This window comes from Pseudopipra pipra, chromosome 11 (assembly GCF_036250125.1).
Source record: "Pseudopipra pipra isolate bDixPip1 chromosome 11, bDixPip1.hap1, whole genome shotgun sequence".
NCBI lineage: Eukaryota > Metazoa > Chordata > Aves > Passeriformes > Pipridae > Pseudopipra > Pseudopipra pipra.
Window position 1 is genome coordinate 14,351,964 of NC_087559.1, and position 16,139 is coordinate 14,368,102.

The window sequence follows — 16,139 nt, forward strand, 5'->3', positions numbered from 1 at the left end:
ACTTTGTATTGTTTCAAACAACAGTGAAAGTCAGAAGTACAACATAGAAGCTGGAAAGATCTAATTTATTATTAGTTAAGTCAGAGTTTGTGTTTACCTGCTGTTGCATTAAATGAAGTGGTAAAGCAGTGCGATGGTGAAAATTAGGAGAGAGTGGTATCTCATCTTGGCTACTTTGTCGGCGGAGGCATTCGAAGTTAAAGGAAGATCTTCTGTGTGCTACAGGGAAACCATAATTCATTAGGAACATAAAATATTTTTGCTCAAAGTCTATTATTTCTAGAATTCCACTGTGAGTCAACTATTACACAAACAAAAACAGATCCCCCAGTCAGAAACAACTTGTGCTAACAGAAGCAAGCAGCAGGTTATAAGATTATAGATTCACCAAATGAGCAAAAGCAGTCTCAGGTAGAAATCATACAAGCAGCCCAACATAACAGAATTTGAGTCAGAACAATGACCAGCCCTGGTCTCAGCTGTCACGTACACTGTAATTCATGTGAATGCTAAAAAGGAAAAAGTAGAAATCTGAATTGATGTGGAAATGTTTCAGCTGGTCTTGGTGAAAACCTGCAGAACACTGGGAAATTTCAGTGTGAAGAAAGCCTGGATGCTGAACAGCAGCTGAAATCCAGATACATCCTCACAGCTGTAAGCATCTTAGTGGAAAACTGGAAAGAACCTGACTGTACCAAGAAATGATACAAAACTGTGCTTCTTGAAACTAATTGAAACTATTCTTGGTATCTTTTTTCCAACACCAAGAATTTTGTGAACAACAGAGTTAAGTGCCATAGACACTTAATGCTGGATACTAACAATCAAGGTTCTTTAAAGAGCTATTGGCCTAAAACAAGCACCTGCAGGAGGTGATTCAGTCCACTTAATGCAAACTTTGTCTCTTTCCATTGTCTGTATGGTAAATTCAAATACAGGAATGTAAGCCTTAGCTCCTGATCCTAACATGCTAAATGTCCCAGTAGCAAAACAAATAAAAAGCAATCCAAAATGTCCCCTCATCCAAAACAAGACACTTCTTTGCACATGTTTCTCTGCAGAAAAGAGTCTGTAGGAACAACTTAATCATTTCTCAGTACACTTCTGGAAACTGCTCAAACACTTTGGTGGTGAGTTTGGTATAAAAACATCTCTAAAGCTTGATATGGAGCTCAATTCACTGCAGTTCTCAGCCAAGGCACTGTACGTTATGTCAACGTGGACTGAATCCAGATGCCAGCAGAAACTGTTTAGTGCAATGCTGCAGATCCCTTTTTTTCTTTTTTCTTTCTTTTTTTATGAGAGGACATAAAGCCCAAAAAAGCCCAAAGAGGCCATATCCTAGTTAAAAATAATAGGTTTGAGCTTCTTTTAAAATCTGCTCAGATACCAAGCCTCTAAAATTTCTCAACTATGTTCCTGAATATTAAATAAATGGTTATGACAGGAGGCCTGACCATGCTCTTCTTATATTGGTGAGTCAAAGGACTTCCTATGGGACCCTTATGCAACTTAGATCAGAACTAGGTCCTCTTATCCTAGGATATCAAATACCTTCTTATCTAGTACATTTATCTTATCTCCTGTAGGAGAGATAAAAAGTGCAACTCCCTCTAAAGAAACGTCTGCCCAACACCATCATTAAAACCTTATCAGAAAAGTTAAATGAATGCCAAAGACTGCAGTTAGAGGAAGCCTCCCTCACAATACTTTCAAGGGCAGACCCAAGAGAATTTTTATAAGGTTGTTCTCTTGCATCTATTTCTTTATCTTAAAATTCCTCTGCTATCATAAAATCTTGTTGGAAGATGTACAGGGGTCTCCTTTCACAGTCTCTCCTTTGTCTGAAGTCTTTTCCTTCTTCTACTGGAAGACAGCTACCAGCTTTCTGGACATTTCACTACTGTTCATCTGAGTTATTTACTCTCTATAGTACCAGCCTCATTCTTTTTGCTTTTTCCACATGTGCCCCTTAAGGTCAGAATGCCAAGAAGCAAAGAGCATTACCAGTCTTTTCATAAGGAGTTGAGTGCCAAAACTGCGGATCCAACACTGACAGTATTGCTGAAGAATGCTACCCTTATTATATGATAACATATTTTGCTGCTACCCTTTACTACAGCTTTCTGTATCTTTGAACAGTCTGAGACTGTGCCTCAGATATATAATGATCTCACCACACTTGTCTCTGAGACACTGTTAGTTTTTAAATCTATACCTGCATTTCCTTTAAGGTGTCTGAAACGGGAAAGGACTGAAACTCATTTTCCCACTCACGGGGTCCTTGCAGTCATCCTTCCATGGATAACTGGACTGTGGCTCTGGCTCCTACCACCATCAGAATGGAAGACAACTCTCCACTTTAGAACAAATAAAATGTGGAGACTTCTAGAAACAATCCTGCATTGTCTTGCCTGGATGGCACTGGTTAGATGCATCACCCAGAGACACGTGACAGACCTGGCTGTGCAGCCCACACTGTGTAAGAGTGTCCATAGGGACACTACGGGGCTGCACAGACCTGAGTGTTGTTTCTCCTGCACCAACAAGAAAGAGCCCTAAAAAGAGGTTTCTTTTGCACTTTTGCACTTCCTCTCTATGAAGTGTCAGAGGTCAAAGACCAAAAGTCCAAGAGTTTTGAGTTTATGCCTAGTTTCAGCAGAGGATTAGCACTGGTGATCTCTGCAGCATGGCCTGGAACATACAAAGAGAGAAAGACAAGATAAGAAGCATGAGAGCTTGCAGAAATGCAGATAAAGCAATATTGTTCTTGAGATAAGGAGAAACCAAGGGAAAGATCTAAGGAAGAGAATAAATGAAAATTAAAGAAATAGGTTAACATATCTGTTGACAATGTTAACTCAATCTATAAACTGAAACATTTTCTCCCTCAGAAGAAACACAGAATATTAAGCATTGTTCCCGAGATGACAGAATAAAATACCAATGTGAATCTGAAATAAGATGCTTAGCTCAGCATAACACTTATTTTTCACAGCAACTTGTGAAGCATGTTAAAAAACTAAAGGCACTTCAAAAGTGAGGAAAGGAAAAGCCAAAACAAAGCTCACTCTAGGTTCTCTCTTCCCTGAAAATTATCCTAGAATCACTAGAGAGACTGGCACTGATTGACAGCAGTGTCGCACATCTGTAGGTGTGAGTAAAGGGCACATGGACTGAAACCCCCTGCTCAAAGTTTCAAAGCAAACTACTGCTGCATCCCACCTTGCTCTTTTTCTTCATTTATTAAACCAAGTTAAAACTAGTAATGACACTGGTTATTTTTATGTTATCGGATGAGTGAGGCAAGAAATACTAGAAAGACTGACTTGTAAGCTACGATCCACAGATTCTCTGGCAAGTCTCTCAGGATGGACAAATATTTCTGCCAGACACAACACTGCACTGGCAAAAGCAATCAAGAAATGTCATGTTTGAAATCCAAGCTGAAAACAAGCCTTTTTAAACCGGAACATGTCTGAATGCATTTAAAGAATTCTAGATTTGCACACAAATTGTTCTTAATGTACTTACGTGGTGGTGTTGGAGGTAGCAGCCGTCTCCTAGGAGATCTTTTTGTATCATAGCAGATCTGTGAATCATCTTCCTCAAAAAAACCATGTGGGTGATGGTAACCTTTTGGTCTCTCAAAATCTGAGTCATGGCAGTGATACCTACAGTGGTAATCATATATATGCCTGCATCTAAAATAAAAGAAAGAAAATGTTATTTTAGTGAGTATCTGTAAATTGATCTATTAGTTTTCTTCTAGAAGATTTTCAAGTCTATTCTTTCTCCAGCAAGATAATTAAATACTATGTTATATAATTGCACCAGTCAATTTTAAAATCCAGTTTCTGTAGGATTTGGAGATAGCAGGCATACACCTTTGTACTAGTACCGTTACACAGTCAGTTCTCAGGTGAAATTTTTATCAAATTGTATTTTCAATCAATTTCTTCTTACCAGTACAGGCTAAAACGTAAGACCTCAGTTGCACACTGCTTAAAAAAATAAAATAAATACTCTGTTCTACTGCTGCCATCCTCTCTTGTGAAGCCTGAGTAATGTGTGGGAGCACAGATACTCAGAGAACAGATTTAAGCCTTTTACAGTCTGGATACTTGTCATTTAAAATCACATCTTGGAAGGGTGTTATTTGACTTTATCATATAAAAAAAATTAGTGACCTGAGAATTCCACAAAATTTAGCTGTCATGCAAATCCTAGCTTTTACGCAAACCAGCAAGATGCAGATTAGGGTGCCAATCTTGCCAGAATTCAGATGGTGAAGACAGTCAGTATAGGAGAAGAAGAAGAATAAAACATGTCTGGCACTTGTGCATATGCACTTATGGATGTAAGACAAAATGGTAATAAATTCCTCTACTTCTAGGATGGACTTCAAAACAAAAAAAATTATCAACAGAAGTAGAGGTTATTTTTGGTATTGAATTTATCCAGCAGAAGGGAAACACAGCTATTGTAAGGAAGAGAAATACATTCTTGTAAATGCATATGTCTTTTTACAACATAAGGAGAAGATGGATATTACAAAATTAAAAAATAAATCACAAGATATTTGAGGAAAAGGTGCATTTATTTTTCTTTAATAGAAAGTCCTTCAGTATTACCAAATACAGGTTCTGTTCCTTGACAGAAAACACTGGAACGATCTTATATTTTAAAAACTACTACCACAGGAATATCAGAACTTCCACCCAAAGTAGCATCCAAACACTGCCTGAACAACGGGAAGCCTGCTATTTACAGACAGGATTAGTTCCAGTGCAAAGTCAGGACCTGCCCTGTTGCTGAAGCCATTGCTGCCTGAAGCCAACAGCACAGTGCTCAAATCAAATCTGGCAATGCTCAAAGCTGAACTAACTTGGGAGCCCGTCCTAAAGTTAGAAAAACTCTCTCCAGTCCATTTCCAAAGAAAGTATAGGAAATAAAACTGCAGAGAATAGCTTAAATTTAGCAAAATTAAATCAATGCCTTTTCTTCTTAAACCTGAAATTAAAATATTGAATGCAAAGATCATAGGAGTTAAATACACTACCAAGTTGATAATCAGTTCAAAGGAGCTTTGTCCTTCCTTTGAATTTGGTACAGAAGTTTTGCTGGAGTCAGCACATGATGCCAAACACAAAAGATCTTTTGTACACTCTCTATTCCTACTTACTCATTTTACTTGCCAGTAGTTGTGGAATATTAACTTCATTAGAGAGTGTTCAGTGTGAGCTTGCTAAGGGAAGCCTCTACAGTATCTAATTTATTGAAATATTTTTCCTAGTTTAAAATAGATCCTCACCTGTTTCCTGACAACATACTGTCATCTTCATAATATTCTTCTCCACTGAAATATTCCTGCTCTCCCAAATAATGATCATCATTGCAGTAGTCTTGGACTTCATGTTCTTCACGGCAAATAGTAGGTCGACGCCCATCACCAGTGTCAGATCTGTAAGTAGCAAACAAATACTTATTTTTTTCTATTTATATCAATTGTATATTTTTTATTTTACACACAGTTCTTTTAATGTGCTTCCAAAGGAAAAAGAATCATTAAGAACTCTCTATTTCAGAAGGTGGTGTCATAGTAGGGCAGAGTAGTGCAGTTCAGAACATGAATAATGTATCTGTTTCTTAAAGATTATCTCCCTTTATTTCCTTATGATACAAACAGGGAAGGAGATGCTCAGGGAAGTCAAATATGTTTAAGACATTTTTGCAAAACACACAGTCATTTGAAGAAGCACAACCTCTCTAATGTCTGAAGTTTGTGAAATGGCTCAAATATTAATGAGTTCTCAGTGAGGTCTTCCAAGAAAAATCTGAAATGGATATGCAACTCTAGACATTAAAACCAGCACTGGATGTCCATTTATGCACTTCAACTAAAAAACCAGATCCTGTTCTAAAAGGTTGTCTTGGAAAATATTAAGACATAATATCAGGAAAGATTTTGGGTCCCCTGTAAATGGAACTGTACATATTAACATTTATCAAAGCTAACACCAGTGATTTTCCAGTCTTTGCAAGTCAATTTTTAACAAGGGCCATCATCAGGTGTGATCCTTAACCATGCTGAAAACTGCAGAGACCTGCCTGGACTTTTAAAAGGACTTGAACAACTTTGAACTCGACCAGAAGTTTATCCTTTTAGAACAGGCAGTGGAAAATTTGACTTAGAAACTGTCACTTATTAATCATATGCATTGTCATACAGTTTATTTAGAAAAGAAAAAGGAGAAAAAGGAAAGGAGAAAAATTACTTTTCCCCCTTCGATTATGTCAGAAAAATATCAACTCACCTAATATATGTTTCATAGTAGCGTGTTCTATCCAGGTAAGCCATGAAAATGAGAAAGGTATTTTAAAAACAAGTCATGAAGAGAAATTCTTTGGTAATTAAAATGTCTGTGCTGTAACTGATAACTTCACTTTAAGGAAAACTGCTACTTTCAAACCTTATTGCAATTGTCTATTTTCCATACATCGGAGTTAGATTTTAAATACATCTCATACATCATTAGGCAGCAGAAATGAAGCATCAGATTAATTTCACCTGGCATAAGTTTCTTATAGTGTATTCATAAATTTATTTAAAAGCAAACAGGAATTTGTGAGTTTACCTCCTACTGCTTGGCCGTCTGCGCTTCTCGTGATCAGTTCTGGAGTGTGAACGGTAACTGTTCTCAGATCTGTGCTCACGATTTCCAAAACTTGCGTGTTTTCCATGATGTTTGGACACGTTGGCATTATTGAGATTGGCATTTGTTGAGTTTGGAACATGCTTTCCTACCGAGTTGTGATGATGATGATTGTGGTATACAGAGTTTCCTGCCTGATGATAGATATTTTTCTCAGTATCACTTGCAGGTGGAAATGAAGGCCGCTGAACATGTAAGGGACGGTGTGTGGTGTTGATCTGTTGAAATGAGTCTCGTCTGTCACTGCTAATATGGTTTATGTGGTTGCCAAAGAGGGCACCATTCCTCTGTTTCAGGAGAAGAGAAAGAAAAAATTATATCAGATACCTTAACAGAACATATTTTTGACAGCGACAACTTACTTTTCTCTCCTACATGCATACAAAAGTAGCAATTCAAATAATCTGTGATTTTTCTTTCTAGTTTTATGATGCTTCAGATGGGATCTCCTGAAGTGACACAGATGTGATTGTGATAATGACATTATTGTATTTCCGAGTCAAATCGACATTATGCCGTGATCATTATTCTTTTCCATACAACTAAATGTGACACATCCAGCTTTCTCCACATTTTATTACATAGGAGAAACCTAGATTTCCATACATGAACATGCACCAACTTCCTCAGAAAGGGGCGTGTCTGCTTTGTTTTTGAGAACACTTTGGTGGAATTCTCTCCTGTTCTCCCAGAGCACCGGTTTGCAACAGGCGTCACTCAGACAGGATGGAGTGCCATGCAACAGCTTGCAAGCATAACTCAAGTAGGTAACATTCAGCTTCAGTGCTTCCATTCTTTCTTCTTGCAGAGGTACAAGAAAGAGTAGTTTACTCTTTACCAGCCCTGAGAGTGTAATGGATGGTGAAAGAGAGAATGAAGTGCTAAGTTATGACCATGACATGCAGCTCTCTTTTACACCTGACCCAGATAATGTAGCCTCCCTGTCTAGCCAGGTGTGGGTCTTGGATGACAGCAGTCTGTCTTGAAGCTCAATCTAGAGAAGACAGGAGGTAATGATGGTTGGCAGAGAAATGCATCTACTGATGGTAGCTGGGGCACCTGCCTCCAGTGCCACATCCTCCTTTTTTGCAAAGGACAGTAGCAAGCTATGGGGCTTCTGATATAATTCCTGCAGAAGCATGTTTTACATCTGCTTCTTCTGAAATGCTTGGGAAGAATTAAGTTTTCTTGCTGGCTGACAAATGGTTTGCAGATTGCTTCTGATTATAACACCAACCGTACGTGTTCACCATTAGGACTAAATAGCGTAGAAGAGGAAAATTAATCATTTTTATAATTGATTCTTATTGATATCCCTCACAAGAAACTGGAAATATAATTTATATTTATTTGTCCTCTATGCAATTCCAGGCATTCATTTTAAAAGATGCAGCTCTGTGTCTGTTGTGGTTTGGCTGCACAGAATTTCATTCTCTTCTTCCTATCTACCACTGCAGAAGTTAAGACAATTCCAGTTTACACCATGCCACTATCAAAATTTGAGATGGCAAGGTTCATACACTTTCTTAGGATTTGCCTAAGGAAAAATAAGAATAAATGAGAAAGAACTAGGGGCAGGAGAATCATCCTGCAGGAACTGCTTCCTAAATTTATGATGAAATGCAAGTGTCCTTGTAATACCATTTTTATAGATTTATACATAAAATATACTTATTTATAAAATATTTATATTTTGCTGATTTGAGGGGTTTAGGTGTATATATATTATTTCATATTCAAGGATAAGCTCATTCTTTAATCTCATATTATACGATAAAACAATGCACGTGGTTGTGTTCTGACATTACTTTATAAACATCTTCCTCCTCCTCTGGATTGTTTTCCTCTGGTTCATCATCTTGCAAGTCACAGGATATAGCTCGGCGTATTTCAGGGCCAATATCATGAAGTGTCCTTAGTCCTGCCTAAATCAATGACAATATCATAATACATTAGGAATGCAAATTCTTTGTCGCTCTTTAATTTATTTTAAAGGACAGTTAGCAAGTTTTCGTATCCTGACATCCACACAGGATGAATCCTACTGTTAAATTTCTTTACTGTTTAATAAAAGGTTTATATATTCCAGTACAACCCTGGTGAGGTGATCATGTCTTTATTATCACAGTGTAGACACTGACTAAAAGACCACTGATATTTATGGACCCTTACAGAAATAGGATTCATCTTATAATAAGGTATAAGTAATCAGCAAGAACTATAATAAAATGCATTTCAATGAGATGTGTATTAAATGTTTGCAGCCTGTGTCCACAAAGGAAACACAAGGAGATTTTTGCTACAGCAACAGCAATTTTAGCGGAGCTCAGATGGAAAAGAAAGCAGTGAAATAATTCCAGCTCATCTGCACTGCACTTTGATACACAGATACTTGATTTAAAATTTTAGTTTAGGGCAGAAGACCATTTATCTACAGCAGCATGGACCTCAGTGTACACCAGTTCACAGTCCTCTCAAGTCTGCCACCACAAGCAACCCTTAGGAAAAGGGAAAAAGCTGAGACATGCCAAGGACAGACCTGCACATTAGAGAGGAAACAGACCTCACACACATGCCAAGAACTCAGGGCTTTTGTACAGGCCTGCCTTGCATCAAAGAGGAGACATTTTTCCTGTTTTAACTCTGGTCCAAAGCAAGAAACACAGTCTTGTTCTTTGCGACTCCTTTTTTTTTAATCTCGTCAGGTTCAGAAGAAATCAAAGATGTGTTTGTTTAACTCTTTACTACCATTACACTTGCACTACTAAAAATCATGCACAGCACTTGGCCTAATATTTGATTATTACCTAAAAACCTGATTCCTTTTTTTGCATTTTTTGAAGGTTTTCCAGCCCATCAGAGCTATAGTTCTATGGCACAACACTGCCATTGCATGTTACTCGCCCTGGGGTGGCATAAGGATGTGTAGAGAATTTTGTTTGTGTTTCAGAGCTCCAGTTGGAGCTGAAGGACCTTGGAGGGCCCCAAACATGGCTTGGTCCCATTCCTGCTGTTCTCACACACATTCCCAGGAACATACAACTGCATCACAGTCGGATTCCCACTCAAAACAGAAAAAGCTGGTTTGATGAGGAGCAAAAAGGCATTTATGCAGTGTGGGCAATCAGAACCTGGAAAGGGATGAACCAAAAACTTTTAATCCAACAGTGTAGATTTACCACAGGCTGCTCTGCAGGTTTCACTCATCCCAGTATTTCACTTCCTGAAAAAGGTGCCTGACTGATCACATTAGCTACATGTATTTGGCAACTAAATTTTCTTCCTCAGGGATGAACTTTGAGAGTTACACTATAATTGAACAAGGCTCTAAAAATCATTTACTAGCGAGTTAATATACAATACACATTTCATGAATACCTTGTGCTTTCTCACACTTCTCACGCTACTTGCACAGTCAAAACCTTAGCAAGGTGGCTAATGGTTGTCATTTTGTAAGGTGCTAAAGAGAAATAAAATTAACACTCTAAGGTACAGATTTTCAAGTAGAAGACCAAAGGCTTCTATTTATTTAGCAGAGGCAAAGGCATATTTATTTAGCAGAGGATTGCTATTATTTTTGATCAGTAGCAAGAATAGTCACTTGCATTTCACATTCTCTACCTGCTTACTTTATAGCAAAGGAAACTAAAAAGAACAAAAAACCTCAAAGCCACATTGACACTTTAACAGTAAAATAACCTTGTGAACAGAATACAATGCAAGAACTACTAAAATGAGGAAATAAGGGTGCAATAAAATAGCTGAATGGACTTAGGCTACAGCAGTGAACACAAGAGACACAGTAGTCAAGTCTTGTCCCCAGATTTATTCATCCTCACAGAGCCCATCTCCCAGTGCTGACACTGAATGCACTGCCCTACAACCACACAGAAGCTCTGTGCTTTCAAGTCCAACCCATACTGCCCTGGAGCTAAACCCTCCTGTGAACACAACACTCTCAGACAGCAGTATTGTAAATTTTAACCCTGACAAAAACCACCAGCTCATATTCCTGTCTGCCAAATTGTGACTAAGTCCCACAAATATATGCCTAGGACCTGAGAAAAGCCACATTTGACAGCAACATATTGAATAATGATTTAATTTTGATTACATTTCTAACTACCTTCTGGCTTACTTCTTAGTGAATTACCCCTCCTTTACTCAAGAGAAAGCAGGCAGCCTCTATCATCTCATCTCTCTCCAGTAATACTCATTTCCATGTAACAAACCTCTTGCAATGACACATCGGTGTTAATGTTTATGTGCATTTACCCTATACCTTTCAGCAGATTTTGTTTTCATCACAGACACTGGAAGATGAAAGTCTATAACAGAACAGATAACACATGCCAGAAATGTGTTTAGGCACCAATTCTATAGGGATAACATTGATCAAAACTGCATGATTGAACTATCCATGCTGTTCTGCCAGAGAACATTTGTACTTTCTCCTCAGGTTTTTCTATTTTGTTGTTTCTTTGAAGTAAAGGAAGAAAAGAGATTGCCTCTAATTCTATTCTAGAGATTTCACTAGAAGTTGGTAAAAGAAGTTAATTCTTGCTCAGACACATCCTCTCTCCAAAATTTATTTTTTAATGCCTTCCTTGCTTCATTTTTTCCTTGTAGGCTTGAAAAAGATGAGATGAACCAGTCCAATGGTTATTTAGCAAACCAGTGACACACAGAGCGCTGAACAACATAATTACATGAGAAACCCAGGCATGCCTTTAATTAGGCTTTCCCATAAAGGCACAAGATGACTTCAACTGAAGATGGTAATTCTGTGCAGCTGTGCTTCAGGAGGCACAACAGCACCTGCAGTGTTGTCAAGATGGCACAAGGCACTGAGACACCAGTGCTGGGTCCTAAACAGCATCTCAAGAAACAATGAATGATGCCCCTGACTGCAACACACCATTGAGATGACATGTATGTGCTTTCAAATGCTGCAAAACCAGAACCGCAGGAGTCCCTCGGGGAGACAAAAATGTCATATGGCCAATAACTGTATCCCTGTATTGATTGTTTAGAGAGAGAGACTCTCTAAGAGGCTTAAAAAGCACCTCACACCAAAACATCAGAACATTTTGAAGTTAAACATTTAAATATTTTGAAAAGACTTTATAAAAAATGCCAAATACATTTAAAATCAATTTTTCCATGTCTACGGTATGCATAAAACAGTTACACCATTTTAGATATATGTCTTATATTAAGAAATCTGTGTATAAGTCAAGATGCCAGAGTCATGACTTCTAGAAAAATGTTTAAATGCTTATAAATACTGTAACTACAAAAAGATTGTTTTCCCTGTACCTAAACTCAGTCTACAAGCATTGTGAGGTGTGGTCCAACCTACATACAGATGCAGCTTAAGCTTAGATTAAGAACTGCAAACACAATACCCTTATTTAAATAGTAAGAATCATTATCATCTAAACTATTTCCAGTCACATAATATAAACAATGGTCCCTCTTCTGAGGCATCTTACAATGATATCAGGAAATGGAAAACACTGGTAAGCTTTGCTTATATGATGTATATTTATGTATATTGCTGTCCAAACTCACTAGATCTGGAACAAGCACAAATATTTATTCTAAATCCTTAGGTCTTCAGAGCTTCAGAGTCCTGAAAGCCTACAACTCTAAAAATGTTCAAATAAACCATTACATTTGTAGATAATGAACATGTTTTTACTATCTGCTTATTTTATAGGAGAGAAAACTAAAAAGAACGTAAAATCCCAAAGCTACTCTGACAACACAAAAATAAACTGAGGTTAGTACAAACAGAATACAACACAAGAACTACTAAAATAAGGAAATAGGCGTGCAGAGAAATAGCTGGATAGACCTACACTATAGCAGTGAACATAAGAGACATAGTAGTCGAGTCGTGATTCCCCAGAGCTGTTCATCCTCACAGAGCCCGGCTCCCAACACCGACTGTGCTGCTCCACAACCACACAAAAGCTCTGCTCTCAGTCCAACCCAGACTGCCTTCGAGCTAAGCCCTCCTGTGAACACCACATCAGCATGGGAGCACAATTCCATGGAACTGGAGCTACAGATTAACCCCTCAGCTGATGCCTACTAGAGGGTTGGGTTTTTTTCCTTTTTCTATTAATGTTTACTGTGGGGTTAATATCAGTTATAACATCTGCAGAGGGAAAAAAGCATAATTAATTTAATCTGAAACATGATCCCGAAAATCAAGTTCAGCTCACTAAATCAGTGCTTTTGTGTAGGAGGCAGGGGAAATACCTTTTAACTTTTATTTGTGTGTATTAACAAAATGTGTTACTTGTAAATAAATGTGAAAAATAGATGCAAATGTTACTTACACTGTAAGTACAGTAAGTATAGTAAGTATATACAGTAAGTACAGAAAATACAGTATTTTCCTAGGAAAAATAGTGTTGAATTAATTCATTGCCCCTGAGTACTAGATGAAAGTAATTAAAATTCTTCATGCTTCACTTAACATTTATTTTACTAGCAACGTGACTACTGTTTGGCTCAATACAAATTTCCATCATTACACAAAGACATCTCTTTCTGACCCAGAAAATATATTTGTTCTCATTGGATAAGTATCAGTCAGTAGCATAAGAAAGGCACCTTTTTTCTCGTGACCTAGGAGCATGTTTAACATCACAAAAATGGCAGTAGATATCTAACACAAACTGGTCATCTGTCATTTCAGAGCCACTTGTTTTCTTCCCTTCACAAGAGGTGAAAACCTTGGGTCTGCAAAAGACAGCCAGTGGAGTTCCCAGAGATATTGTTATTGCAGTTCTGAAGATGTTTTCAGTGCCAATATACAAGTTTAGAGAAAATGTTGTTGGTTATAATTTGAAGTGTCCTTTTCTGAGTGAGGAGGAATTTGAAACTTCACAGCAAAAAGATTTTCTTGACTTAATAGTCAGAGCAGATAATCATTCCCCTGAGACCCACTTCACCTTCTGGGCTGCCTCCTCCTCTCTGACATGTACCCAAACAGCAGCTGTGTTGGGCTAACAGCAAATGCTACATCCTTGAGGAAAACCTCAGCTCTACCGAATAAAAATCATGCCAAATGAAGCTATTGTGGGGTAAGAAGGGGAATTCCTGCCTGCTGCATGCTCTGGTATTCACAAAGCAAACCTAGTTTTGCAGGGAGCTCTGTGCTATTTTTCTGATTCAACTCAATGCCTGTAAGTCATTCCAGAGATAGCAGCATGAGAAGTAAATGTTTTAAGCAGTTTTAGCAAAAAGCAAGGCATCCAACTGCTTATCCTAGATTATAACTAAAGGATTAGTTTAAAAAAAAAAAAAGTAAGTGTAACTCTCTTGGAAGAACAGTGCCTTAGGCCATTTGACAGTAACAGGATTTCTCTTCAGTATCTTCAAAAGTACTAAATGAAACTATTGTGAAAAATGAAACAAACCAACCTTCAAAACCCGAACAAAACACTACTGAGAACACGAGGAATAAAGGAAGGCAAAGAAGTGATCTGCATTAAAAAAAATTCTATTGGATTCTCATGAAACAGGGAAAACTGCAAGATAACATTAATTTCTTGACTAACAGTTGTCCTAAGAACTAAAAGACATGGGATTTTGTTCCAAGGAGCATGTGCCTTCTCTCACACAGGGGTTGTTTACTCTCTGAAGTCAGGAAAAGTGTAACAACTGTAAGAATCAGCAGGATTATAAAACTGTGACTCATCTCCTACTTCATTCAACGGTTAGGAAGGGACTGTAAAGCCTGATAGCAGGTTGTTTCTCCCTTTCTCACAGGAGAAAGGAGATAAGGAAAGCCAGGCTAGATAATGTTGGCACTGCATGGTTTATTAGATCCTTAGGAACCATGGTCTTCACTAATTAACTAGGTCAACTACCCCAAGAGAAAGTCACAGGTATCAGCAAAAGTACAAGACCATTTATTGCTCATATGGCTTCAGACACAAATTGGAACAGGTGACACTGCCTTTTATCTGCTGATCTGCTTAAGGATTTTGCAGCCTGACAACTGGTCTGCAATAGAGAGAAGATGTAATCAAGAATATGAAAATACAGTTGGTCTTGTTCTTTACAAATAGAAGAATCACATGGCTGGAAAGCCTTTTCTTATTAGCCCGATAAAAGTACTTTCCTCATGTTATTTAAAGCTTTAAGCAAACAATTCCTGGTATAGAAAGGTTCTTAATGATAGAGAAATTTCAAAATTATAGAGAATTTCAAAAAATTACAGACAGACATAGCCCAGCTTCTGCTGGACTTTCTCGAGTCCAGAAAGCAGAGGCTGTTTGCAGTGGTACTATCACAACTCCAGATACTATGAAATCTTAACTAGTTTACAGAAAGTAAATAAAAGCTGCTGCTGCAGTAACATGCCTGACCTGACTACAGGAAGTTTCTAATTTCAAAAAGAAAGTTCTCAAAACAACAAAAAAAGGTGTAAACAGACAAAATGCCTGTACAGTTGAGAAGTAAGTTGGATGGTATACCCATAAATTATGCTGTCAAAAAATAGTTGTTAACACCACAGGTTTTTGAAAACACTTATAACCACTTGAACTTTGCACAAAGTAAGTCTGGAACAAAGAGGCCAAAACCAGAAACATGTCCCATTTTTATACATTATAGAACCACAAGGATCCTCTGTGATCATTTATACCAACCTCTCTATCCCACAGGACTGTTCTCAAGGGCTTTGATCCGAAGAAATTAAATTCTTGTTGAAGCAGAACATCTCTTTTAGAAAGATATCCAGGTCTGTTTTAAAGCTGTATCCTCATATAAATAATTATTCTAACAAATGGGACAATTTGACTTTGAATTTGACTTGCTGCAGCTTCCAGTTTGGAGTCATATTATTCCTTTATATCCTGGATCAAAAATCTGTAGGACTGGGTTATTTCCCAATTATAGATTTCAGGTTTCTTTGAAATGGCATTTTCACTTCTGTTAGGTAAATCAAGTTGAGTTACTACTGATTTGTTAGAAAGGCAAAAGTAGAATACGGGAAAAAAGAAAGGAAGAACCTTCCCATCTACTGGCCTGTCTCATTTTATTCCCACAGGAGCATTATTTTAATCAGAAAAAAAAAATGTGCCATGCCTCAAATCCCATAAGCCTTTGTAGATTCCTAGCAGAGATTCATGGCCATTTTTTTACCTGTTTTGAATTGAAAAAATAGTTGTCTAAAGATGAAGGAAGAGTTCATTCTTTCCAGTTCCATCTTGCCCTCTACTTTTGTCATTGAACAGGAAGCACAATCCGGTAACAAACAACAGAGCACGCTCACGTTTGAAAACTCAGGGTTTGTTTCTATGTTTTTACGTGTGAAACTTCAAAAACACAAGTGGAAACCTGTAATACCGTGGCTTAAAACTAACTTTGAGCTCCTTATGTTCCAATGCTTCTGCAATA

At 37.7% G+C, this 16,139-nt stretch overlaps 1 protein-coding gene across 16 annotated transcripts in view; it reads right to left on the reverse strand.

Annotated features, from left to right (window-relative positions):
• The window catches only part of CACNA1D (calcium voltage-gated channel subunit alpha1 D), a 171,486-nt gene that overhangs the window by 4,077 nt on the left and 151,270 nt on the right, over positions 1-16,139 (reverse strand). For 15 of the 16 annotated variants that reach the window (XM_064667674.1, XM_064667683.1, XM_064667678.1 and 12 more), the window contains 6 exons: positions 8,525-8,641; positions 6,639-7,003; positions 6,318-6,344; positions 5,315-5,464; positions 3,535-3,704; positions 98-219 (listed from right to left, as the gene is read on the reverse strand). In XM_064667674.1, the coding sequence (XP_064523744.1) occupies positions 98-219; positions 3,535-3,704; positions 5,315-5,464; positions 6,318-6,344; positions 6,639-7,003; positions 8,525-8,641 (951 nt within the window). The remainder of the gene's footprint in view (positions 1-97; positions 220-3,534; positions 3,705-5,314; positions 5,465-6,317; positions 6,345-6,638; positions 7,004-8,524; positions 8,642-16,139) is intronic. The other variant, XM_064667679.1, reaches the window with a different exon arrangement.